Source organism: Apostichopus japonicus, chromosome 20 (genome assembly GCF_037975245.1).
Source record: "Apostichopus japonicus isolate 1M-3 chromosome 20, ASM3797524v1, whole genome shotgun sequence".
Lineage (NCBI taxonomy): Eukaryota > Metazoa > Echinodermata > Holothuroidea > Aspidochirotida > Stichopodidae > Apostichopus > Apostichopus japonicus.
In genome coordinates this window covers 16,487,064-16,514,689 of record NC_092580.1, presented here as the reverse complement: position 1 = coordinate 16,514,689, position 27,626 = coordinate 16,487,064, and the positions used below count along the sequence as shown (strand labels likewise).

General features: G+C 44.6%; 1 protein-coding gene across 5 annotated transcripts; it reads left to right on the top strand.

Moving 5' to 3' along the window:
* The first annotated feature begins 687 nt into the window (after positions 1 to 687).
* On the top strand, positions 688 to 27,531 carry LOC139961991 (uncharacterized). 5 transcript variants are annotated; one of them, XM_071961764.1, is made up of 5 exons: positions 688 to 1,852; positions 3,114 to 3,636; positions 3,736 to 3,830; positions 20,297 to 20,529; positions 22,847 to 27,531. In XM_071961764.1, the coding sequence occupies exon 5, from the start codon at positions 24,861 to 24,863 to the stop codon at positions 25,746 to 25,748; it is 888 nt and encodes a 295-aa protein (XP_071817865.1). In that variant the 5' UTR covers positions 688 to 1,852; positions 3,114 to 3,636; positions 3,736 to 3,830; positions 20,297 to 20,529; positions 22,847 to 24,860; the 3' UTR covers positions 25,749 to 27,531. The 5 variants fall into 5 exon arrangements, 2 of the variants coding, with proteins under 2 accessions (XP_071817865.1, XP_071817864.1); XR_011791119.1 differs by lacking the exons at positions 3,736 to 3,830; positions 20,297 to 20,529; positions 22,847 to 27,531 and adding exons at positions 13,054 to 13,286; positions 15,209 to 15,345 and having other exon boundaries at positions 688 to 1,635; XR_011791120.1 differs by lacking the exons at positions 3,736 to 3,830; positions 20,297 to 20,529; positions 22,847 to 27,531 and adding exons at positions 13,054 to 13,286; positions 14,845 to 15,345 and having other exon boundaries at positions 688 to 1,635.
* The last annotated feature ends 95 nt before the right edge of the window (positions 27,532 to 27,626 follow it).

Genomic DNA, 27,626 nt, shown 5'->3' with positions numbered 1-27,626 from the left:
TGTTGGTGTAATTTGGCGATGACACCTATTTATTCTTCGTTTATCTGCAAATTAGCCAGGCCCGGAAAGGGTCATTTCCGGCGATCTAGGGAGTATCTTTACTCAAAAAATTTCTGTACGCTACGCGCCAACCAGTGGTGATGCTCCGCTTAGATAGTGTCGAAAGCGCCCCTACAGACCATTCTCGCCCCTCCTGACCAATACCCCTAGCTCCGCCACTGGTCTCTTAGTTTAGATAGCAATGCTCACTAGCTAAACGCTACCCATCACCGGATAGCTGACAAGCATGGCCTTTCATGGCACCATCAATTTTCTGTATAATGACCATGCAGATTTTTTGCTATCTGAGCCAGAAGTTTTCATCACTTGTAAACAAACCTCTGCACTCAGTAGTATATAATTTTCGTACACTAATACTGGGAGGCCTAAATGGATCTCAAATTGCCTCAATTGACCCAAATTTTTGCACCACATGTACTTCCATTCAGGCCCTTTAACATGCAAGCCACAAGAAACCAGATTCTGAATGATAAGGTATCAAAAAAGATGCTTTCTTACTGCATTTTGGTTCTTCCCAAATGTGATTATCCGGGAGGATTGATATAGACTCTAATAGGTGTATGCCACCTACAACCACTAACTTCAAAAATCTACCATCTTCAAGGCTTACCACTGTTTTTGCAGAGATGCCAAGGTCAGATGTTTTTTAGGCGGGTGAAAATTGTCTGGTGCTGTTAGTTAAGTACACCATCTAAGCGGAGCGCCACCATGGGTTGGCGCGAAGCGTTCAAGAAAATTTTGGGATCTTACGGCCCCTCAGATGGCCGGAAACATCACTTCCCAGGTCATCTAAGCTGAATCTATACTATCTCCATATTTGTATTGTGTCTATTTTTTTTTCATTCCAGAGGAAAAAATATCTTGAAATTTTGCACTGTGTCCTCAATACTTGAGATGGGGGCCAAGGGGTTAGAGGTGGTAAATGACAACGGAGCGCGACCACCGGTTTGGCGCGCGGAGCGTACAATCAGGGAAATCATTGTCGTATGACAGACCCGGCCCTGATCGCGGCAGGAAACAGCACTTCCTGTATTTTGGGGCAGTAGCACTGAGCTGAATTTGAATGTGATATTCCAAATTCCTAAGGAACTGAACTCCTCCCGGCCCGAGTACTCCAGCGTGGCCTACGGTATACAGCGGTGATGTGTGCATGTGTACAACAGCTACCGGTAGTTTCTGGCAGTAGCGCGCGTACTTCGTTCCGTTGCATTCAATGACTTCGCGGACGCTGTTGCGTTCACGTGTGTCGTAACGGTATTATTTTTCACGAATCGTATAGGTAACGTTGCTTTCAGCCGGGCATATTTAGCACGATCGGCTTTGAGTAATTTCCGATCCTGGCGGTTCTGAGATAATTCGCATTTTGGTGTGATGAAATGAATTTCACGCTAGAAAAACTCTGTGGGCCTATAATGCGAGTTTTTTGGAAAATGCGGGAGATTCGGACAGGTGGGCGGGTGAGCGGGAGACGACCCGAAAATGCGAGTGACACCCGTCCAAAGCGGGTGACTTGGCAGCACTGTTTTTGTAGTGTGATTTACATCCATTGGACTCTTGTTGGTTAAAAAGTTTATGGTAAATTTTCTGAAGGCAGCATCAAGCACTGATATGTATCATGACAAATTTAGAAAATTTTTGGACATGAAGTTTTCATTAGATTTCCTATCATGCCTGTTTTTTTTTTATTGTACAGGTAGTGTACCAGTTGTGCAAAATCGTAATTGTCTTTAGTGCATGCTGCCGGATTAGTGTGACCATTATATTTATATTTACTTTCCATATATAGTGTAATGTATGAGCTTTCGCCTTTGTAGGCACTATTCAATACAGCCATTTTGCTTTATTAGCAGTTGTCAGTATCTTTATGGTTGTTTTCCAGAACTTTGGTTTTGGATCAATGTTAGTGTAGCCATGCTTATAAAGTTATAGGCCTAGGCTGCATGTTACATTTTGTGTGGTAGGCTACAGCACTTGTTGGCTTCAGAGCTTAGGCTGGAGCTTTTTCTTAGACCATGGGGTTACTCATGCACAGTCTCTGGTGCTTGACTTCATAATTGTCAATCCCTCAGGGAAATTTCTCTTACAAAAGAAGGATTGTGAGTTGTCATTGGACTCCTTTCCATGCCTCCAAGGCTTCCTTGGCAGAATCTCTGTCTTTGGTGTATAAGTTGTAGACATTCCTGTAACATATTCTTACAGATCTTTTAATCTTATTTCGAGACCTCAATGTTCTTGTATTTCTGTCAGGCTATAGTTGGGCCCTGGAAGTATGCCTACAGCCACCGTTCTGAGTTTGTTTTTTGTCCCTTGATCAAGGCCCCACCATTGCTTCAAGACGTTAGGTTACTCGCTTTTCTGTAAGTTTCTCTTAGTTTTTCTGTTAGTTAGCTACACTTCTTTAGTCCCTTTGGGTCTCCTTGGCATTCCCGTGGGCTGTTACAGTACTAGGCAGCTCAGTTCTGATGCTGGCCTTGTGTTCTTACTCCATTTGAATATCCGACCGTCCTTTAGTAAGACTGCCATCCATATTTTGCCAAGTGCTACCCACTTCTCCACCTTTCAAGGTTATTACTGAGGAACAATAGCCTGTGTGCTATATAATCAACTCGCCATGCCTAGTAAAGGATACAAGCTTGGAAATGTCCTTTGCATGGCTCAAATTTACTGCCATCTACTGTGAGAGCCTATTAAAATGCCTGAGGAAAGTAAACTGTTCTGACAGTGGTACAGTAGGCTATTAAAAGGGCACAATGCTCAAATGTCTATGTTTTAAGTTAACCCCTTGTGTTTTGACTGCAATTACAGTTTGACAAGTGGAGCTAAACACATGCAATTGTATCTAGGATATGCTTGTGGGTTTCTCCCCCTCTCGGTAACTTTGCCATTTAGGGTACGTTTTCTGTCGTTTTTTCTCATTGACAGAAGATCCTGCTAGGATCGAAACGTCAGGCCAACTTACTTTTACACATTCTCCTACACAGGCTCTCTAGTGGAAAAGCAGTTTGCTAACAGTTTTATTTTATTTTGTTTTTTCTCATTAATATATTTTTCAGATGGCGTCTAAAGAAGGGAGAACCAGCTGCATCAAATGTGCCACATGTTCGATTTCTTGATGATAGAGAACTGGCTCTCCACACCTAGAGAAAACCACAATCACAACTGGCACAGTTAATTATTACCAGTCCTTGCTCTGACAATGTCAGATGCATTACAGAGCCCCAGAGAACTGGCAAGAATCGGGAAAATGCCATTTACCCAACCGCTATAAGCAATGGAAGTATACTCTCTCGCCAGTTCCGGTGGAGACCAGGAATAGTGCGAGTGCCAATACACAGTCAAAAGTAAGAAAGCCAATAGAGGGAAAGGAAGAGCACAGTTGGCTATTTTGGACTGGCAGGATGCATGGATGGATGCATTGATTGAAGGAGAGAGCACACTGCTTCCAGTGGACCAGCTCTCTCATGCATGGAAACGGGGAATGCAGCTTAGCTTTGAGGACATCCACTGGGACATCTGAGCTTCATGCAAGAAGCTACGATATTCTTCTGAGGTGACTTCTCCTTGCGCCCCAATCTGGTGAGTTGATTTGATGCTTTGGAGCTTTGCAATATTTTCTTTTCTTATATCAAGCATCTAGAATGGGAGTGAAATTTGTCCATATTCATTTATTCACAGGAAACCGTTCAAGCTCAGTAAATGTGATTGTTTACATGAGCAGTTGTAGAATGTTTTGGAAGATGCACATCAATGGCTTCTTCTGGTCGAAGCAAGTAACTAATTTTCATGTCTTGTAGCTTCCTTTAATATGACCTTTTCAAACACTTGATCCTGTAGGCTTGTGGGCTTAAAATCTTAGTTTTAGTACAGTGACTGTAACCTTACATTTATACAATATTCCACAGCTCTTCGAGGGTTGCTTATTGGTGTAAAGAGCAGCCATGTTGCTGATGCTTGATCAAAGATTTCCACACATACCCCTAAACTCCACCCACAGGGATACCAAAAGTTTGGTAATCATTATCTTTTGCTGCAGTTTAAAAGCTTTCTTGCTGCTTAGTAAATGCAGCTAGTGCAGAAGTAGAACCTGCCCATGATCATCCAGTAATAACTTGAGATCCCACAACTAGTTGCAGGAACGGTACCTTTCTGTGAAGTGATTATTCCTTGAAACGAAGTATTGTAGCTGCGATGGGTTGCAACAAGAAGGCCTTTCCTGCGAAGTAACTTTCCTTTGCCGCGACAAGATGGGCCTCCTTGAAGCCATATTCCCTTGCTGCGATGTTACTGCGACTAGTCACAGGAGCAAAACCCTGCGGTGTGACTGTCTTTCTACCCAGAATGTTTATACACACTTCATCTTTAGAAGTGGACATAATCTGTTCCCCCAATTGCCACAGACCCCCTCCCCCTCCATGATTGGCTCAAAAATGTATTAAGAAAATAGGAAAAGGAAAGGCAGGGAGATGAGAGAGATTAGGAGGGAATTCTTATAGATAACTTTTGTAATGTAAAAGGAAATATTGTTCAACATTTGCTAAAATTTCTTAAAATTGCTATTTTTTGGCACTCTTTGTACGCATCTATTGTAGAATGTATATTAATACTTCCTGTTGGACAGCTGCATTGGAAATATTGTTCCAAAGTCCCATGCAACCACTACAATTTTCCATCCTCCCAACCCGCAAGACCCTGCATCACCAATCAACCAGCAGTTACAGTAGTCTGAGTTATTTTTTTTAAATGGTCCAATGGGGACTTTATGTATGTATTTATATACACAGAACACAGGGTGTACCTTAGCACCCTGTAGACTGGTTGACGCCTGTATGTTAGGTCGGTGGCCCCTGTTTGCTTCAGTACACTGGGTGTACCTTGGCACCCCGTGGACTGGTTTCCCCCTGTCTGGTACAGTACATTGGGTGTACCTAAGCACCCTTTAGACTGGTTGCCCCTGTATCCTAGAACGGTGGCCCCTGTATGCTTCAGTACACAAGGTGTACCTTAGCACCCTGTAGACTGGTTGCCCCCTGTGTGCTTCTGTAAACTGGGTATACCATAGCACCCTGTAGACTGGTTACCCCCTGTATGCTTCAGTATACAAGGTGTACTTTTGCACCCTGTTGACTGGTTACCCCATATATGCTTCAGTGCACAAGTTGTACCTCAGCACCTTTTAGACTGGTTGCCCCCTGTATGCTTCAGGACACTGAGTGTACCTTAGCATCCTGTAGATTGGTTGCCCCCTGTTTGTTTCAGCACAGAAGGTGTATCTTAGCACCCTGTATACTGGTTACCCCCTGTATGCTTTGGTACACAAGGTGTACAATAGCACCCTTTAGACTACAGTTACCCCCTTTTTGCTTCAGTACACAAGGTGTACCTTAGCACCCTGTAGACTGGTTGCCCCCTGTCTGGTACAGTAAACTAGGTGTACCTTAGCACCCTGTAGACTGGTAGCCCCCTGTATGCTTCAGTACACTGGGTGTATCTTAGCATTCTGTAGACTGGTTGCCTCCTGTGTTTGAGACCGGTGGCCCCTGTATGCTTTAGTACTCAAGATGTACCTTAGCACCCTGTAGACTGGTGGCCCCTTGTATGCTTCAGTACACAAGGTGTACTTTTGCACCCTGTAGACTGGTTGCCCCCTGTCTGGTACAGTACACTGGGTGTACCAATTAGCACCCTGCAGACACAAGGTGTACCTTAGCACCCTGTAGACTGGTTGCCCCCTGTAAGCTTCAGTACCCAGGGTTTACCTTAGCACTGTGTAGACTTGTTGCCCCCTGTATGCTTCAGTTCACAAGGTGTATTTTTGCACCCTGTAGACTGGTTACCCCCTTAATGCTTCAGTACACATGGTGTACCTTAGCACTCTGTAGACTGGTGGTCGCCTGTAAGCTCCATAACACTGTACTTTAGCACCCTTCAGACTAGTTGCCCCGAGTATGTTTCAGGACACTGGGTGTACCTTAGCACCCTGTAGACTGGTTGCCTCCTGTATGCTTCAGTGTACACAAGGTAAATACCTTATCACCCTGTTGACTGAGGTTACCCCCTTTTTGCTTCAGTACACATTGTGTACCTTAGCACCCTGTAGACTGGTTGCCCCATGTCTGGTATGTACAGTACACTGGGTGTACCAATTAGCACCCTGTAGACTGGTGGCCCCCGGTATGCTTCAGAACACTGGGTGCACCTTAGCACCCTGTAGACCAGTGGCCGCCTGTATGCTTCAGTGCACAAGGTGTACCTTAGCACCCTGTAGACTGGTTGCCCCCTGTACATAAGGTTTTCTTTTGCACCCTGTAGGCTGGTTACCCCCTGTATGCTTCAGTACACAAGGTGTACCTTATCACTCTTTAGACTGGTGGTCGCCTGTAAGCTCCATAACACTGTACTTTAGCACCCTTTAGACTAGTTGCCCCCAGTATGTTTCAGGACACTGGGTGTACCTTAGCACCCTGTAGACTGGTTGCCTCCTGTATGCTAAAGTGTACACAAGGTAAATACCTTAGCACCCTGTTGACTGCGGTTACCCCCTTTTTGCTTCAGTACACATTGTGTACCTTAGCACCCTGTAGACTGGTTGCCCCATGTCTGGTATGTACAGTACACTGGGTGTACCAATTAGCACCCTGTAGACTGGTGGCCCCCGGTATGCTTCAGAAAACTGGGTGCACCTTAGCACCCTGTAGACCAGTGGCCGCCTGTATTCTTCAGTGCACAAAGTGTACCTTAGCACCCTGTAGACTGGTTGCCCCCAGTACACAAGGTTTTCTTTTGCACCCTGTAGGCTGGTTACCCCCTGTATGCTTCAGTACACAAGGTGTACCTTATCACTCTTTAGACTGGTTGCCCCTGTTTGCTTCAGTACACTGGGTGTATCTTAGCACCCTGGGGACTGATTGACCCCTTAATGCTTCGGACAACGGGTGTACCTTAGCACCCTTTAGACTGGTTTCCCCCTGTATGCTTCAGTACACAAGGTGTTCCTTAGCACCCTTTAGGCTGGTTGCCCCCTTTATGCTTCAGTACACAATGTGTACCTTAGCACCCTGTAGACTGGTTGCCCCCTGTATGCTTCAGTACACAAGGTGTACTTTTGCACGGACCTGTAGAATAGTTACCCCATTCATGTTTCTGTACACAAGGTGTACCTTAGCACCCTTTAGACTGGTTGCCCCCTGTATGCTTCAGTACACAAGGTGTACTGGTTGTCCCCTGTATGCTTCAGTATACAAGGTGTACCTTAGCACCCTTTAGACTGCTGTTACCCCCTGTATGCTTCAGTACACAATGTGTACCTAAGCACCCTGTAGACTGGTTGTCCCATATCTGGTACAGTACACTGGGTGTACCAATTAGCATCCTGTAGACTGGTGGCCCCCTGTATTCTTCAGAACACTGGGTGTACCTTAGCACTCTGTAGACTGGTGGCCCCCTGTATGCACCATAACACTGGGTGTACCTTAGCACCCTATAGACTGGTTGCCCCCTGTATGCTTCAGTACACAAGGTGTACTGGTTGCCCCCTGTATGCTTCAGTACACAAGGTGTACCTTAGCACCCTTTAGACTGCAGTTACCCGTGTATACTTCAGTACACAATGTGTACCTTAGCACCCTGTAGACTGGTTGCCCCATGTTTGGTACAGTACACTGGGTGTTCCAATTAACACCCTGTAGACAAGTGGCCCCCTGTATGCTTCAGAACACTGGGCGTACCTTAGCACTCTATAGACTGGTTGCCCCCTGTATCCTAGACCGGTGGCCCCCTATATGCTTTATTACACAGGGTGTACCTTAGCACCATGTAGACTGGTTGACCCCGTATTCTTCAGTACACTGGGTGTACCTTAGCACCCTGTAGACTGGTTGCCCTATGTATTCTTCAGTACATGGGATGTACATTAGCACACGCTAGACTGGTTTCCCCCCTGTAATCTACAGTAGACGTGGTGTACCAATATCACACTGTAGACTGGTTGTCCCCTGTATGCTTCATTACCCTGGGTGTACCTTAGCAACGTGAAGACTGGTGGCCCCTGTATGCTTCAGTTCATAAGGTGTACTTTTGCACCCTGTAGACTGGTTACCCCCTTTATGCTTCAGCTCACCTGGTGTACCTTAGCACCCTTTAGACTGGTTGCCCCCTGTATGCTTCAGAACACTGGGTGTACCTTGTCACTCTGTAGACTGGTTGCCCCCTGTATGCTTCAGATCAGTGGGTGTACCAATATCACCCTTTAGACTGGTAGCCCCCTGTATTTCCAGTACCCTGGGTGTACCCTAGCACTCTGTAGACTCGTGGTCCCCTGTATGCTCCATAACACTGGGTACACCTTAGCACCCTATAGACTGATTGACCCTTGTATGCTAGGCGGGTGATCCCCTAAATGCTTCAGTACACAGGGTGTACTTTAGCACACTATAGACTGGTTGCCCCCAGTACACAAGGTTTTCTTTTGCACCCTGTAAACTGGTTACCCCCTGTATGCTTCAGTACACAAGGTGTTCCTTAGCACCCTTTAGACTGGTTGCCACCTGTATGCTTCAATACACTGGGTGTATCTTAGCACCCTGGGGACTGTTTGACCCCTTAATACTTCGGACAACGGGTTTACCTTAGCACCCTGTAGACTGGTTGCCCCCTCAATGCTTCAGTACAAAAGGTGTACTTTTAAATGGACCTGTAGAATAGTTACCCCATTCATGTTTCAGTACACAAGGTGTACCTTAGCACCCTTTAGACTGCTGTTACCCCCTGTATGCTTCAGTACACAATGTGTACCTTAGCACACTGTAGACTGGTTGCCCCCTCGATGCTTCAGTACACAAGGTGTACTTTTGAATGGACCTGTAGAATAGTTACCCCATTCATGTTTCAGTACACAAGGTGTACCTTAGCACCCTTTAGACTGGTTGCCCCCTGTATGCTTCAGGACACTGGGTGTACCTTGGCACCCTGCAGATTGATTGCCCCCTGTAGGCTAGGCCGGTGGCCCCCTATATGCTTCAGTACACTGGGTGTACCTTAGCACCCTGTGGACCGGTTGACCCCTAAATGCTTCATCAACACCAGGTTTTCATTAGCACCCTATAGACTGGTTTTCCCCTGTATGCTTCAGTGCACAGGGTGTACCTTAATACCCTGTAAACCTGTGGCCCCCTGTATGCTTCACTACACTGGGTGTCTCTTTTAATTCTGTAGACAGGTTGCCCCCTGTTTGCTAGACCGGTTGCCCCTGTATGCTTCAGAACACTGAGTGTCCCTTTGCACTATGTAGACTGGTTGCCCTTTGTATGCTTCAGTATACTGGGTGAGCCTTAGCACCCTGTAGACTGGTTGCCCCCTGTATTCTAGACCGTTGGCCCCCTGTATACTTCAGTACACAAGGTGTACTTTTGCTCCCTGTAGACTGGTTGCCCTCTGTATGCTTCAGTATACTGGGTGAGCCTTAGCACCCTGTAGACTGGTTGCCCCCAGTATTCTAGACCGTTGGCCCCCTGTATACTTCAGTACACAAGGTGTACTTTTGCACCCTGTAGACTGGTTGCCCCCTTTATGCTACAGTACACCGGGTGTACCTTAGCACCCTGTAAACTGGTTGCCCCCTGTATGCTTCAGTGCACAGGGTGTACCTTAATACCCTGTAAACCTGTGGCTCTCTGTATGCTACACTAAACTGGGTGTCTCTTTTAATTCTGTAGACTGGTTGCCCCCTGTCTGCTAGACCGGTTGCCCCCTGTATGCTTCAGAAAACTGGGTGTACCTTAGCACTCTGTAGACTAGTTGCCCTCTGTATGCTTCAGTATACTGGGTGTACCTTAGCACCCTGTAGACTCGTTTCCCCTTGTATGCTTCAGTGCACAGGGTGAACCTTAATACCCTGTAAAACGTTGGCCTCCTGTTTGCTTCACTTAACTGGGTGTACCTTAGCCCCCTGTAGACTGGTTTTCCCCTGTATTCTAGACCGTTGGCCCCCTGTATGCTTCAGTACACAAGGTGTACTTTTGCACCCTGTAGACTGGTTACCCCTTTATGCTTAGCACTCTTTAGACTGGTTGCCCCCTGTATGCTTCAGTACACAAGGTGTACTTTTGCACCCTGTAGACTGGTTACCCCTTTATGCTTAGCACCCTTTAGACTGGTTGCCCCCTGTATGCTTCAGTACACAAGGTGTACTTTTGCACCCTGTAGACTGGTTACCCCTTTATGCTTAGCACCCTTTAGACTGATTGCCCCCTGTATGCTTCAGGACACTGGGTGCACTTTAGGTCCCTGTAGATTGGTTGCCCACTGTATGCTTCTGTACACAAGGTGTACCTTTGCACGCTGTATCCTGGTTACCCCCTGTCTGCTCCAGTACACAAGGTGTAACTTAATACCCTGTAAACCTGTGGCCTCCTGTATTCTTCACTAAACTGGGTGTAGCTTCGCATTTTTTAGACTGTTTTCCCCCTGTCTGCCAGACCTGTCACCCCCTGTATGCTTCAGAACACTGGGTGTACCTTAGCACGCTGTTGACTGGTTGCCCCCTGTATGCTTCAGTGCATAGGGTGTACCTTAATACCCTGTAAAACAGTGGCCCCCTGTATGCTTCACTAAACTGGGTTTACCTTAGCCCCCTGTAGACTGCATGGTTTCCCCCTGTATTCTAGACCGGTGGCCTCCTACATGCTTCAGTACACTGGGTGTACCTTAGCACCCTGTGGATTGGTTGACCCCTGTATGCTACAGTACACCTGGTGTACCTTAGCACCTGTAAACTGGTTGCCCCCTGTTTGCTTCAGTACACTAGGTGTACTTTTGCACCCTGCAGACTGGTTGCCCTCTGTATGCTTCAGTACACAGGGTGTTTCTTAGTCCCCTGTTGACTGGTTGCCCCCTGTCTGCTGAAGTACACCGGTCCACCGGATGCATCTTAGCAACCTGTAGACCGGTGGCCCCCTGTATGCTTCAATACACAGGGTGTACCTTAGCACAGGCCTTGTAGACTGGTTACCTCCTGTATTCTTCAGTACCCAAGATGTACCTTAGCACCCTGCAGACTGGTTGCCCTCTGTATGCTTCAGTACACGGGGTGTACCTTAGCCCCCTGTTGACTGGCTGCCCACTTTATGCTTCAGTACCCAAGGTGTACCACCTTGTGTCTCAGTACAGATGTTGGTACACTATTAATGCATGTCTTGGGCAGGCGCGGCGGAACGGAAAAATTATTGGGGGGGCTAATGTGTGGAGACTATCTAAGTGGAGCGCCAACATCGGTTGGCGCGGAGCGTACATGAAAATTTTGGGTTTTTTCAAACCCCCAGATGGCCGGAAACGGCACTTTCCGAGTGTTTTATGCTGCGAATACCCAGCCCTAAAATATGGGTCTCAAGCCTGCAATTTCTCAGATTGCACGTAAAAGTCTGTAAAAACATTGTAATTTGTATATTCGATGGTTTTTTAAGAGACTAGCTATTACTCGTAGTGTACTCGCAAAGATGTTTTTGAGTGTAGTAAGGGCAGTGGCGGAGCTAGAGTATTGGTCAGGGAGGGCAAGAATGGTCTGTAGGGGCGCTTTCGACACTAAGCGGAGCGCCACCACAGGTTGGCGCGGAGCGTACAGACAATTTTTGAGTAAAGATACTCCTAGATTGCAGGAAATGACCCTTTCCGGGGCCTTGCTAATTTGCAGATAAACGGAGAATAAATAGGTGTCGTCGCCATTTTGTCGGAAAATTAAACCAACAGAATATGACAAATGTCAATAGGTATATGAGAGTGCAATAAAATAGTCAAAAATCGCGAATAAGTAAAAAGTAGTGAAAAGCTGAAAAGGGCGCCAGCAGTCCATTTGAGTCTGTCAGGGGGGGGGGCATCCGCCCCCTGACTGTATATATGGACGCTCCGCCACTAAGTAAGGGGATGTTGGAGAACTGGCTGAAATGAGGCAAGTCATTGGCCTAAGACGAAGTTGTGTTACGCTTACCGGTACTCTCACTCACTGCTTCCACTTTTCACTGCTTCCCAACCGCGTGAAGACGCGGTTGGGGTGACAATGTGGTATATAGCCAGGGGACGGGCCGAGGGTCCCCCAGCAATTACTAAAATTATTACACCTATAGAGTATAGATGTGCATCGGACAGATCGACAAGTATGCATTGAAAAATGGGCAGATGCACGTTTCGGAGCCTTGGTAAATATTGGGGGGGCTTATCATGCATTGCCCCCTCAACTTTTTTATTGGGGGGGCTGAGCCCCCCCAAGCCCCCCCGGTTCCGCCGCCACTGGTCTTGGGTAAGCAGGTTAGAAGTCATTATTATGTGAAATATATCCAAATTCGATTCAAAATATCTCGATAAGAAGGATAAGAAGATAAAGTAATTAAATAGGGTCTAAATGTTTTTTATGATCATTATTATTTAAGGTCATTCAAAAACTCAAGCTCAGGGGCCTACAGTAGTACGAAAATCAAACATGGTGATAAATGTGTTAAATGTAACCCAATTCTTGGCTAAAGTCATCCTGATATGCGGAATGCTGAATGTGTTTATAGTGTAGTAATATGTTAAAAACGTCGGGTCACAATAACGTGCAGAGCAGGATAGAATTAAACTGGCAAACTGGCTCATTTACCAGCTCCCTGATTGAACAACAACTGGAACTATTACTATTCCTCAATATTCCTCACGACAAGTTCCTTTTCCTTTCGAGTTGGGGATAGAAAAGTTTCCATGTACAGAATTAAGCATTAAGCAGAATTAAGCATTAAGCAAATGTGTTTGTACATTGTCAAAGTAGCCTGTACTCTTTCTGGATGACTGCCAGGGCCATGTTGTAACGTACTACTGTACCTCTGTGGCCCTCCCAGTGAAGTGATTTTCTTGTTCCGCAAAGTAAACATATCCTAATTCATATTGTTATAAAAAAAAAAAATGTTCTGATTTATTTGCAAAATTAGGTCACAAAATTTCTAATTGTTTCATATTTTTACCCTATTTTAGGATCAGATGAATCGGTATGCTGCTCATTTACCAGCTCCCCATTTGAACGACAACAAACTATAGGCACAGCTAATTGCCATCAGTGGATTCTGCTCCATGGGTGAATACTTTGATGAAAGGTAATGCAGATAACAACACAACAGAAGCCCAGACAGACGCCCTTAGCGGGAAATAATGTTTTTTATCATGGCTCTTACGGAGGAAGGAGTTGCACTATTTAATATGCAGTTAAGGTAAACCTACAATATGACTTACAGTAAGAGAAAAGGAATTTTTAGTTTTTTAGTCCCCCCCCCCCCTTCCAACTCTCCTGTGTATAGAGAGTGCCAGACATATAGTCAGTAAAACATTGATAAGCTCTAATCTATTCATCAGAGTAAAATCATTATTAGTACATTGAAATAGTTTTCATAGCCATCTGAATGACTCCAATCATGTTGGTACTTCTTGGGTTTACAGTCCTCAATTTTCTGCACTCTTCAAGAACAGCTCTTTCAAGTTCACGGTGAGGTCTGATCTTCTTTGTTGTCGTTTTCAAAATAGTAAATCAATTGCTTTAAGTAGTGTTATGACACTGTACGGAGGGATATGGGGTAAATGAAGGTGTTATGAAGCCGGTATGTGTCCTAATTGTAGAGTCGTTGAATGCCAGGTCCTCTCACCGCCCCCACTCCCCACCCCCCTCCCAATATTCTGACGAATGTTGCATTGAAACTATAAGTTAGTTCTACAACTATATGTTTGCAAGGTTGTGCACAAACAGTATGTTACTCTTTATGTTTGGTTCCCCTGACAGGCAATTGAGCCACCTCCTTTGCAGTAACTTTGGTGGATGTGAGAGTGCTTACGCATGCTACTGTCATTACAAAAGACTTGTATAGGTTAGTATAGTTGTAGGGCAACTAGTAGCCTAGCCTGCTAAAATTCCTGTGTGTAATGGAAATAACTGCTTAAATGGAACATGGAGTGGATCTACCCGGTGTCACTCCCCCTTTACACCTAAAGTAACACAACACCCTGCCCCCCCCCACCTCGGAAAATCAAGGTTGTTTCTTTAAAACATCACTGACCATCAGCATCCCTCAAGGGTTGGCCAACTATTGATGAGCTGTTCTTGTAGCCTAGTTGTGTAATTTTACTGTTGACTATTTACTGTTGAAATTTCAGTGCTTCATCTACATATCTTCTTTCGTGTTAAAATTTCAATAACTTATTAATATAAAAAACAGATTCTTTATACATATGTTTATTAAATCTAACTTTTTTGGAAGGATTAAATTTCACCTGTAATACCCCCTGTTTTCTAAGAAATTATTAGTACTAAAAATTTAAGCCTGTCATTACCTATGGCAGTATTTTAAGCGGGACTAAATAGCAATATCAACACTGCCATAAGCAGCAAGTACCATCCCTCGTCATTATCATTATTTCCAACAGCGATTTAGGGGAGCATAGCATTGGAAGAATGTAAAAGTATTTTTTTCCAACTCGATTTAGGACTTTCCTAAACTACTGGGTAGTACTGTACATTTCTGCTAGTATTTGGTAAAACGTACATTGATTGTGGTTCAGCGCTCTCCTTGTTTCCTTCGTTTGTTCGTGCTAAATATTGCACGTCATGATTGAGGCTGTTATTACTAAATTGCTAACTTGAGAAAATAGGAAAACAAGTTTATTGTGACTTCTAAATACATTTTATTCAAAACTTCAAAGGTCTCACAGAACATAATTGCAACCAAAAAGTATTTATATTTTTGACTTGTCAAGCCGTCCCACCATTTTCATTTGTAGATAGGTGAACCTATATGTGCTGGGTCATCATTCACTCACAGAAGACGACGTAAGAAGATGGATAAAGACTCTGGACAACGACAACTCCACACACTCCAGGACCCCAGGTTGGTGGTTGGGTAATGCTATTAACTGTTTCCTAGCCTTATTCTTTTTATTGTTTTTATTCTCAGATCCGGAAGATGGATTATGACGCAGGAGGACAACGACAACGTAAGAAATCGGAAAAAAGACAAAAGCAAATGGATGAAGATGCTGGACGACAACAGGCCAAGGCCACAGAGGAAGACTGGGAGGGGTCCCTCGGTTGGTTATGCAATGTATTTGGTATGTTTTAACTGTTTCCCTATCCTTATTCTTTCAGATCCAAAAGATGGATTAAAATGCAAGATGACTATGACAACGTTAGAAGATGGATAAAGACGGAAGCAGATGGATGGAGATGCTGGATGACAACGAGCTAAGGCGACAGAAGAAGACGGGGGCGGGGGGGGGGACGTTGCTGGGTGTGTAATACAATGTAATTGGTATGTTTTAAATGTCTTTGTAGTCTTCCTGTAGACTGGTTACCCCATTTATGATTCAGTACACAAGGTGTACCTTAACACCCTTTAGACTGGTTGTTCCCTGTATGCTTGTAGACTGGTTGACCCCTGTCTGCTTCAGTACACAAGGTGTACCTTAGCACACTGTGGACTGGTTGACCCCTGTATGCTTCAGTAGACCTGGTGTACCTTAGCACCCTGTAAACTGGTTGCCCCCTGTATGCTTCAGTACACTTGGTGTACTTTTGCTACCTGTAGACTGGTGAACCATTTTATGATTCAGTATACAAGGTGTACCTTAACACCCTGTATACAGGATGCCCCCTGTATGCATCAGTTCACAGGGTGTACCTTAACACCCTGTAAACCATTGGCCCCTGTGTGCTCCACTTAACTGGGTGTACCTTAGCCCCCTGTAGACTGGTTGACCCCTGTATTCTAGACCGGTGGCCCCCTGTATGCTACAGTTCACTGTACCCTTTTGTACTTTTGCACCCTCTACACTGGTTACCCCCTTTACGATTCAGTACATAAGGTGTACCTTTACACTCGTTGGCCCTGTATGCTTCAGGACACTGGGTGTACCTTAGCACCTTGTAGACCTTTGGCCCCCTGTGTGCTCCATAACACTGGGTGCACTTCGCACCCCATTGAATGGTTGCCCCCTGTATTCTCCAGTACACTGGGTGTACCTGTAGACTGGTTGCCCCCTGTCTCCTTCAGTACACAAGGTGTACCTTAGCACACTGTAGACTGGTTGCCCCCTGTTTGCTTCAGTAAACTGGCCATGTACCTAAGCACCCTGTAGACTGGTTACCCCCTTTATGCTTCAGTACAACGGGTGTACCTTAGCACCCTGTAAACAGGTTGCCCCCTGTATGCTTCAGTGCATAAGGTGTACCTTAAGACCCTGTATGCAGGTTGCCCCCTGTACCCTAGACCCATGGCCCCTGTATGCTTCAGTACACAAGGTGTAGCTTAGCACCCTGTAGACTGGTTGCCCCCAGTGTGCTTCTGTAAACTGGGTGTACCTTAGCACCCTGTAGACTGGTTACCCCCTGTATGCTTCAGTACACAAGGTGTACTTTTGCACGGACCTGTAGAATAGTTACCCCATATATGCTTCAGTACACAAGGTGTACCTTAGCACCTTTTAGACTGGTTGCCCCCTGTATGCTTCAGGACACTGGGTGTACCTTGGCATCCTGTAGATTGGTTGCCCCCTGTTTGTTTCAGTACAGAAGGTGTACCTTCGCACCCTGTAGAACTGGTTGACCCCTGTGTATTTTAATACACTGGGTGTACCTTCACACCCTGTAGAACTGGTTGACCCCTGTATGCTTCAGTATACTAGGTGTACTTTTGCACCATGTAGGTTGGTTACCCCCTTTGCACCCTGGGTGTACCTTAGCACCCTGTAGACTGGTTGCCCTCTGTATGCTTCAGAACACCGGGTGTACCTTAGCACCCTGTATACTGGTTACTCCCTGTATTCTTCAGTGCTAAGGGTGTACCTGAACACCCTGTAAACCGGTGGCCCCCTGTATGCTTCACTGAACTGGGTGTACCTTAGCACCCTGTAGACTGGTTGCCCCCTGTCTGGTACAGTAAACTAGGTGTACCTTAGCCCCATGTAGACTGGTTGCCCACTGTCTGCTTCATTACACAGGGTGTACAGTACCATAGCACTTTGTTGACTGGTTACCTCCTTTATGCTTCAGTACACAAGGTTGACCTTAGCACCCTGTAGACTGGTTGCCTTCTGTATGCTTCAGTACACAAGGTGTACCTTAGTACGCTTTAGACTAGTTGTACCCTGTATGCTACAGGACACTGGGTGTACCTTATCACATTGTAGACTGGTGGCCCCCTGTATGCTTCAGTACACCAGGTGTACCTTAGCACCCTGTATACTGGTTGCCCCCTGTATGCTTCAGTGCACAGGGTGAACCTTAACACCCTGTAAACCTGTGGCCCCCTGTATGCTTCACTAAACTGGGTGTACCTTATTATTCTGTAGACTGGTTGCCCCCTGTATTCTAGACCGATGGCACCCTGTTTGCTTCAGTACACAAGGTGTACTTTTGCACCCTGTAGACTGGTTAGCCACTTTATGCTTAGCACCCTTTAGACTGGTTGCCCCCTGTATGCTTCAGGACACTGGGTGTACTTTAGCTCCCTGTAGATTGGTTGCCCCCTGTATGCTTCTGTACACAAGGTGTACCTTAGCATTCTTTAGACTGTTTGCCCCCTGTCTGCCAGACCGGTCACTCCCTGTATGCTTCAGAACACTGGGTGTACCTTAGCACCCTGTAGACTGGTTGCCTTCTGTATGCTTCAGTACACAAGGTGTACCTTAGTACGCTTTAGACTAGTTGTACCCTGTATGCTACAGGACACTGGGTGTACCTTAGCACCCTATAGACTGGTTGACCCCTGTATGCTAGGCCGGTGGCCCCCTGTATGCTTCAGTACACAGGGTGTATCTAAGCCCCCTGTAGACTGGTTGCCCCCTGTATGCTTCAGAACATTGGGTGTACAGTACCTTAGCACTCTTTGCCCTCTGTATCCTAGACTGGTGGCATCCTGTATGCTTTAGTACACAGGGTGTACCTTAGCACCCTGTAGACTGGTTGCCCCTGTATGCTTCAGTACATTGGATGTCCCATAACACCCTGTAGACTGGTTGCCCTATGTATTCTTCAGTACATGGGATATACCTTACACCCTCTAGACTGGTTGCCCCCTGTATGCTTCAGTACACAGGGTGTACCTTAGCACCCTATAGACCGGTGGCCCTCTGTATGCTTCAGTACATGGGATGTACCTTAGCACCCTCTAGACTGCTTCAGTACACAAGGTGTACTTTTGCACCCTGTAGACTGGTTAGCCACTTTATGCTTAGCACCCTTTAGACTGGTTGCCCCCTGTATGCTTCAGGACACTGGGTGTACTTTAGCTCCCTGTAGATTGGTTGCCCCCTGTATGCTTCTGTACACAAGGTGTACCTTAGCATTCTTTAGACTGTTTGCCCCCTGTCTGCCAGACCGGTCACTCCCTGTATGCTTCAGAACACTGGGTGTACCTTAGCACCCTGTAGACTGGTTGCCTTCTGTATGCTTCAGTACACAAGGTGTACCTTAGTACGCTTTAGACTAGTTGTACCCTGTATGCTACAGGACACTGGGTGTACCTTAGCACCCTATAGACTGGTTGACCCCTGTATGCTAGGCCGGTGGCCCCCTGTATGCTTCAGTACACAGGGTGTATCTAAGCCCCCTGTAGACTGGTTGCCCCCTGTATGCTTCAGAACATTGGGTGTACAGTACCTTAGCACTCTTTGCCCTCTGTATCCTAGACTGGTGGCATCCTGTATGCTTTAGTACACAGGGTGTACCTTAGCACCCTGTAGACTGGTTGCCCCTGTATGCTTCAGTACATTGGATGTCCCATAACACCCTGTAGACTGGTTGCCCTATGTATTCTTCAGTACATGGGATATACCTTACACCCTCTAGACTGGTTGCCCCCTGTATGCTTCAGTACACAGGGTGTACCTTAGCACCCTATAGACCGGTGGCCCTCTGTATGCTTCAGTACATGGGATGTACCTTAGCACCCTCTAGACTGCTTCAGTACACAAGGTGTACTTTTGCACCCTGTAGACTGGTTAGCCACTTTATGCTTAGCACCCTTTAGACTGGTTGCCCCCTGTATGCTTCAGGACACTGGGTGTACTTTAGCTCCCTGTAGATTGGTTGCCCCCTGTATGCTTCTGTACACAAGGTGTACCTTAGCATTCTTTAGACTGTTTGCCCCCTGTCTGCCAGACCAGTCACTCCCTGTATGCTTCAGAACACTGGGTGTACCTTAGCACCCTGTTGACTGGTTGCCCCCTGTATGCTTCAGTGCACAGGGTGTACCTTAATACCCTGTAAAACGGTGGCCCCCTGTATGCTTCACTAAACTGGGTGTACCTTAGCCCCCTGTAGACTGCATGGTTTCCCCCTGTATTCTAGACCGGTGGCCTCCTACATGCTTCAGTACACTGGGTGTACCTTAGCACCCTATTGATTGGTTGACCCCTGTATGCTCGAGTACACCTGGTGTACCTTAGCACCCTGTAAACTGGTTGCCCCCTTTATGCTTCAGTACACAAGGTGTACCACCTTGTGTCTCAGTACAGATGTTGGTACACTATTAACGCATGTCTTGGGTAAGCAGGTTATTATCGGTGGTAAGAAGTCATTATTATGTGAAATATATCCAAATACGATTCAAAATATCTCGATAAGAAGGATATTATATAGGGTCTAATAATATATATATAATTATATAGGGTCTAAATGTTTTTTTTTATCATTGTTATTTAAGGTCATTCAAAAACTCAAGCTCAGGGGCCTAGTACGAAAATCAAACATGGTGATAAATGTGTTAAATGTAACCCAATTCTTGGCTAAAGTCATCCTGATATGCGGAATCCTGAATGTGTTTATAGTGTAGTAATATGTTAAAAACGTCGGGTCACAATAACTTGCAGAGCAGGATAGAATTAAACTGGCAAACTGGCTCATTTACCAGCTCCCTGATTGAACAACAACTGGAACTATTACTATTCCTTTTCCTTTCGAGTTGGGGATAGAAAAGTTTCCATGTACAGAATTAAGCAGTGTGATGCTGATGTGATTGTACATTGTCAAAGAAGTCTGTACTTTTTCTGGATGAAGTCAGCCTTGTTGTAACGTAGCTACCTCTGTGGCCCTTCCAGTGAAGTGATTTTTCTTGTTCCGCAAAGTAAACATATCCTAATTCATATTGTTATAAAAAAGAAATGTTCTAAATTCTAATTTATTTGCAAAATTAGATCACAAAATTTCTAATTGTTTCATATTTTTACCCTATTTTAGGATCGGATGAATCGGTAAGCTGCTCATTTACCAGCTCCCCATTTGAACGACAACAAACTATAGGCACAGCTAATTGCCATCAGTGGTTTCTGCTCCATGGGTGAATGACTTTGATGAAAGGTAATGCAGATAACAACACAACAGAAGCCCAGACAGACGCCCTTGGCGGGAAATTAAGTTTTTATCATGGTTCTTACCGAGGAAGGAGTTGCGCTATTTAATATGCAGTTAAGGTAGGTAACGTATATTTTCCAAATTTAACATACTACTATCTCTTTCGACAAGTTACTTTTACTTTAGTGTTGGGTGAGGAATAGAAAACTTTTCATTTAGAGAGATAACTAGTGTCTGATAATGTGTTCGTATATTTCAAAGTATCCCTAGATCCTTGTTTTCTGTGTCTGTAAGTCAGTATTAACGTTTGTGGGCCTTCTAGTGTAGTAATTTGTCTAGTCTCCCAAAGTAAAGATATACAGATGAATTAATATTTTAATTTATGAACAACACTATACTGTAGGTCCAAATTTCTCATTGTTTCACAGTTTTACCCAATTTTGGCTGTGTTTGTGCAAAATCTGAAATTCACTCAACCTTCCATTTAATAATTGTACACCTCATTTTGTTTCTAGTCTTTGATACTGAAAAAAAACAGTTTATAATGCTCTGTCGAATAAACTGCGAATATGTCAACAATAATCTGCATTTGTACAAAAAAGACACGTCCACTCAGAGATTCTTATAGCTGCATAATAATATATTTAATTAAAAAGAGCAGAAGGAACTTTCCAAAACCTAAGACATTTTGCAGCAAAAAAGGTTCTTTTACATGGACTACATAAATGTATGGGTAAATCAATGTCTGGTACTAGAAGCATATCTTCATATCTTAACACTAATTTTCGTTCGGTCTTGTCAGCTATATCAGGAAGTGGATGGGGGTATAAAACCGGTGGGGGATGATGGTCTTCCCAAAAGTTTATGTTCATCGACTATTATTACTGCAGTATATTGTAAACCTACAATATGACTTACAGTAAGAGAAAAGGAACTTTTAGTTTTAGTCCCCCCCCCTTCCAACTCTCCTGTGTATAGAGAGTGCCAGACATAAAGTCAGTAAAACATTGGTAAGCTCTAATGAATTCATAAGAGTAAAATCAGTATTAGTACATTGACATAGTTGTCATAGCCATCTGAATGACTCCAATCATGTTGGTACTTCTTGGGTTTACAGTCTTCAATTTTCTGCACTCTTCAAGAACAGCTCTTTCAAGTTCACGGTGAGGTCTGATCTTCTTTGTTGTCGTTTTCAAAATAGTAAATCAATTGAATTAAGTAGTGATATGACACTTTATGGAGGGATATGGGGTAAATGAAGGTGCTATGAAGCCGGTATGTGTCCTACTTGTAGAGTCGTTGAATGCCAGGTCCTCTCACTGCCCCCCCCCCTTCCCAATATTCTGACGAATGTTGCATTGAAACTATAAGTTAGTTCTACAACTATATGTTTGCAAGGTTGTGCACAAACAGTACAGTACTCTTTATGTTTGGTTCCCCTGACAGGCAATTGAGCCACCTCCTTTGCATTAACTTTGGTGGACGTGAGAGTGCTTACGCATGCTACTGTCATTACAAAGACTTGTATAGGTTAGTATAGTTGTAGGGCAACTAGTAGCCTAGCCTGCTAAAATTCCTGTGTGTAATGGAAATAACTGCTTAAATTGGAACATGGAGTGGATCTACCTGGTGTCACTCCCCCTTTACACTTATAGGAATCCAACACCCTGCCCCCCCCCCCCACCTCGGAAAATCAAGGTTGTTTCTTTAAAACATCACTGACCATCAGCATCCCTCAAGGGTTGGCCAACTATTGATGAGCTGTTCTTGTAGCCTAGTTGTGTAATTTTACTGTTGACTATTTACTGTTGAAATTTCAGTGCTTCATCTACATTTTTTCTTTCGTGTAAAAATTTCAATAACTTATTATGAAAAACAGATTCTTTATACATATGTTTATTAAATCTAACTTTTTTGGAAGGATTAAATTTCACCTGTAATACCTCCTGTTTTCTAAGAAATTATTAGTACTAAAAATTTAAGCCTGTCATGGCAGTATTTTAAGCTGGACTAAATATCAATATCAACACTGCCATAAGCAGCAAGTACCATCCCTCGTCATGATCATTATTTCCAACAGCGATTTAGGGGAGCATAGCATTGGAAGAATGTAAAAGTATTATTTTTCCAACTCGATTTAGGACTTTCCTAAACTACTGGGTAGTACTGTACATTTTTGCTAGTATTTGGTAAAACGTACATTGATTGTGGTTCAGCGCTCTCCTTCTTTCCTTCGTTTATTCGTGCTAAATATTGCACGTCATGATTGAGGCTGTTATTACTAAATTGCTAACTTGAGAAAATAGGAAAACAAGTTTATTGTGACTTCTAAATACATTTTATTCAAAACTTCAGAGCTCTCACAGAACATAATTGCAAACCAAAAAGTATATATATTTTTGACTTGTCAAGCCATCCCACCATTTTCATTTGTAGATAGGTGAACCTATATGTGCTGGGTCATCAGTCACTCACAGAAGACGACGAAAGAAGATGGATAAAGACTCTGGACAACGACAACTCCGGGCATAGAAGATGGAGAGAGGACCCCTGGTTGGTGGTTGGGTAATTATTAACTGTTTCCTAGCCTTATTCTGTCAGATCCGGAAGATGGATTATGACACAGGAGGACAACGACAACGTAAAAAATCGGAAAAAAGACAAAAGCAAATGGATGAAGAGGCTGGACGACAACAGGCCAAGGCCACAGAGGAAGACTGGGAGGGGTCCCTCGGTGTGGGGTTATGCATTGTATTTGGTATGTTTTAAATGTCTTTTTAGCCTTATTCTTTAAGATAACACATAAGAAGATGGATAATCCATAACACATAAGAAGAGGACCATAACACATAAGAAGATGACCATAACACATCAGAAGATGGATAAAGACGAAAGCAGATTGGATGAAGATGTTGGACAAAGATGGGCCAAGGCCACAGAAGAAGACAGAGGGGTTGGTGGGTGACTAATTCGATGTATGTGATATGTTTCAGATCCGAAGAAGATTGTAATGAAGCAGTACCACGAGCACGACGACTTAAGATTATTGATGAAGACAACTGACTACAGGTTGGTGGGTGGGTTTTGTTTGATGATTTTTTAGAGTTGTTCTTTTAGACATCAGGAGCACAGAAGAAGACGGAACACAGAAGAAGACAGAACACAGAAGAAGACGGACCAGGGCAGGGGTGGTGGGTTATGTATTTGATATGTTTAAACTTTTTTTCTAGAGTTGTTTTTTCAGACATCAGGAGGACAGAAGAAGACGGAACACAGATAAAGACGGAGCACAGAAGAAGATGGACGGGGGCAGGGGTGGTGGGTAATGTATTTCATTTGTGTTAACTATTTCTCTAGAGTTGTTCTTTCAGACATCAGCAGGACAGGAGATGGAACACAGAACACAGAAGAAGACGGACAACAGAAGAAGACAGAGCACAGAAGAAGACGGAGCACAGAAGAAGATGGAGGTAGGGGTGGTGGGTTATGTATTTCATTTGTTTTAACTATTTCTCTAGAGTTGTTCTTTCAGACATCAGCAGGACAGAAGGAGATGGAACACAGAAGAAGACGGAATTCAGAAGAAGACGGAACACAGAAGAAGACGGACAACAGAAGAAGACGGAGCACAGAAGAAGACGGAGCACAGAAGAAGACGGAGCACAGAAGAAGACGGAGCACAGAAGAAGATGGACGGAGGTAGGGGTGGTGGGTTATGTATTTCATTTGTTTTAACTATTTCTCTAGAGTTTTTCTTTCAGACATCAGTTGGACAGAAGAAGACGTAGCACAGAAGAAGACGGACCGGGGCAGGGGTGATGGATTATGTTTTTGATATGTTTAACTTTTTTCTAGAGTTGTTTTTTTAGACATCAGGAGGACAGAAGAAGACAGAACACAGAAGAAGACGGAACACAGAAGAAGACGGAACACAGAAGAAGACGGATAACAGAAGAAGACGGAGCACAGGAGAAGACGGACGTGGGCAGGGGTGTCTGGGTTATGAACTTCATATGTTTTAACTGTTTTTCTAGAGTTTTTTTTCAGACAACAGGAGGACTGAAGAAGACGGAAAAAAGAAGAAGACGGACAACAGAAGAAAACGGAGCACAAAAGAAGACAAGAGCACAGAAGAAGACGGAGCAGGGGTGGTGGGTTATGTTATTTCATATGTTTTAAATTTTTTCTAAAGTTTTTTTCAGACATCAGGGGGACAGAAGAAGACGGAGCACAGAAGAAGAGGGAGCACAGAAGAAGACAGACTGGGGCAGGGATGCTTGGTTATGTATTTCATATATATTAACTTTTTTTCTAGTTTTTTTAATCAGACATCAGGAGGACAGAAGAAGCGGAGCACAGAAGAAGACGGAACACAGAAGAAGACGGACAACAGAAGAAGACAGAGCACAGAAGAAGATGAAGCACAAAAGAAGACGGAGCACAGAAGAAGATGGAGCACAGAAGAAGACGGAGCACAGAAGAAGACGGACCACAGAAGAAGACGGAGCACAGAAGAAGATGGAGCACAGAAGAAGAGGGAGCACAGAAGAAGACGAAGCACAAAAGAAGACAGAGCACAAAAGAAGACAGACTGGGGCAGGGATGCTTGGTTATGTATTTCATATATATTAACTTTTTTTCTAGTTTTTTTAATCAGACATCAGGAGGACAGAAGAAGCGGAGCACAGAAGAAGACGGAACACAGAAGAAGACGGACAACAGAAGAAGACGGAGTACAGAAGAAGACGGAGCACAGAAGAAGACGGAGCACAGAAGAAGACGGAGCACAGAAGAAGACGGAGCACAGAAGAAGACGGAGCACAGAAAAAGACGAACAACAGAAGAAGACGGAGCACAGAAGAAGACGGAGCACAGAAGAAGACGGACGGGGGCAGGGGTGGTGGGTTATGTATTAATGTATTATGTTTTAACTTTTTTTATAGTTTTTTTGCAGACATCAGGAGGACAGAAGAAGACGGACAACAGAAGAAGACGGAAAACAGAAGAAGACGTAGCACAGCAGAAGACGGAGCACAGAAGAAGACGGAGCACAGAAGAAGAGGGAGCACAGAAGAAGACGGAGCACAGAAGAAGACGGACGGGGGCAGGGGTGGTGGGTTATGTATTAATGTATTATGTTTTAACTTTTTTTATAGGTTTTTTTATCAGACATCAGGAGGACAGAAGAAGAAGGACAACAGAAGAAGACGGAGCACAGAAGAAGACGGAGCACAGAAGAAGACGGAGCACAGAAGAAGACGGAGCACAGAAGAAGACGGAGCACAGAAGAAGACGGGCGGGGGCAGGGGAAGTGGAAGGGGGGGTGAAATGTATTTGATGTTTTATTATTTTTTTTTTAGAGTTGTTTTTTCAGACAGAAGAAGACGGACAACAGAAGAAAACGGAGCACAGAAGAAGACGGAGCACGGAAGAAGACGGAGCACGGAAGAAGACGGAGCACGGAAGAAGACGGAGCACGGAAGAAGACGGAGCACGGAAGAAGACGGAGCACAGAAGAAGACAGACGGGGGCAGGGGTGGTGGGTTATGTATTAATGTATTATGTTTTAACTTTTTTTATAGTTTTTTTTCAGACATCAGGAGGACAGAAGAAGACGGACAACAGAAGAAGACAGAGCACAGAAGAAGACGGAGCACAGAAAAAGACGTAGCACAGAAGAAGACGGAGCACAGAAGAAGACGGAGCACAGAAGAAGACGGACGGACGGGGGCAGGGCTGGTGGGTTATGTATTAATGTATTATGTTTTAACTTTTTTATAGTTTTTTTTTAGACATCAGGAGGACAGAAGAAGACGGACAACAGAAGAAGACGGAGCACAGAAGAAGACGGAGCACAAAAGAAGACGGAACACAGAAGAAGACAGAGCACAGAAGAAGACGGAGCACAGAAGAAGACGGAGCACAGAAGAAGACGGGCGGGGGCAGGGGAAGTGGAAGGGGGAGTGAAATGTATTTGATGTTTTATTATTTTTTTTTTTAGAGTTGTTTTTACAGACAGAAGAAGACGGACAACAGAAGAAGACGGAGCACGGAAGAAGACAGAGCACGGAAGAAGACGGAGCACGGAAGAAGACCCGGAAGATAACGGAGCACAGAAGAAGACGGAGCACAGAAGAAGACGGACGGGGGCAGGGGTGGTGGGTTATGTATTAATGTATTATGTTTTAACTTTTTTTATAGTTTTTTTTTCAGACAGAAGAAGACGGAGCACAGAAGAAGACGGAGCACAGAAGAAGACGGGCTGGGGCAGGGGAAGTGGAAGGGGGGAATGTATTTGATATGTTGGTTTTTTTTGTGTTTTTTTTAGAGTTGTTTTTTCAGACAGCAGGACAACAGAAGAAGACGGACAACAGAAGAAGACGGAGCACAGAAGAAGACGGAGCACAAAAGAAGATGACGGAGCACAGAAGAAGACGGGCGGGGACAGGGGAAGTGGAAGGGGGAATGTATTTGATATGTTTTTCTTTTTTTCAGACAGCAGGACGGAGAAGAAGAAGACGGACAACAGAAGAAGACAGAGCACGGAAGAAGACGGAGCACGGAAGAAGACAGAGCACAGAAGAAGACGGAGCACAGAAGAAGACGGACGGGGGCAGGGGTTGTGGGTTATGTATTAATGTATTATGTTTTAACTTTTTTTATAGTTTTTTTTTCAGACATCAGGAGGACAGAAGAAGAAGGACAACAGAAGAAGACGGAGCACAGAAGAAGACGGAGCACAGAAGAAGACGGAGCACAGAAGAAGATGGAGCACAGAAGAAGACGGGCGGGGGCAGGGGAAGTGGGAGGGGGGTGAAATGTATTTGATGTTTTATTTTTTTTTTTTTAGTTGTTTTTTCAGACAGAAGAAGACGGACAACAGAAGAAGAAGGAGCACAGAAGAAGACGGAGCACGGAAGAAGACGGAGCACGGAAGAAGACGGAGCACAGAAGAAGATGGAGTACAGAAGAAGACGGAGCACAGAAGACGAAGCACAGAAGAAGACGGACGGGGGCAGGGGTGGTGGGTTATGTATTAATGTATTATGTTTTAACTTTTTTTATAGTTTTTTTTTCAGACAGAAGAAGACGGAGCACAGAAGAAGACGGAGCACAGAAGAAGACGGAGCACAGAAGAAGACGGGCTGGGGCAGGGGAAGTGGAAGGGGGAATGTATTTGATATGTTGGTTTTTTTTGTGTTTTTTTTAGAGTTGT

What these genes read in the sequence shown, in the direction of transcription:
- LOC139961991 (XM_071961763.1), top strand. Translation starts at nt 24,861, where the DNA reads ATGGAGCACAGAAGAAGACGGAGCACAGAAGAAGACGGACCACAGAAG.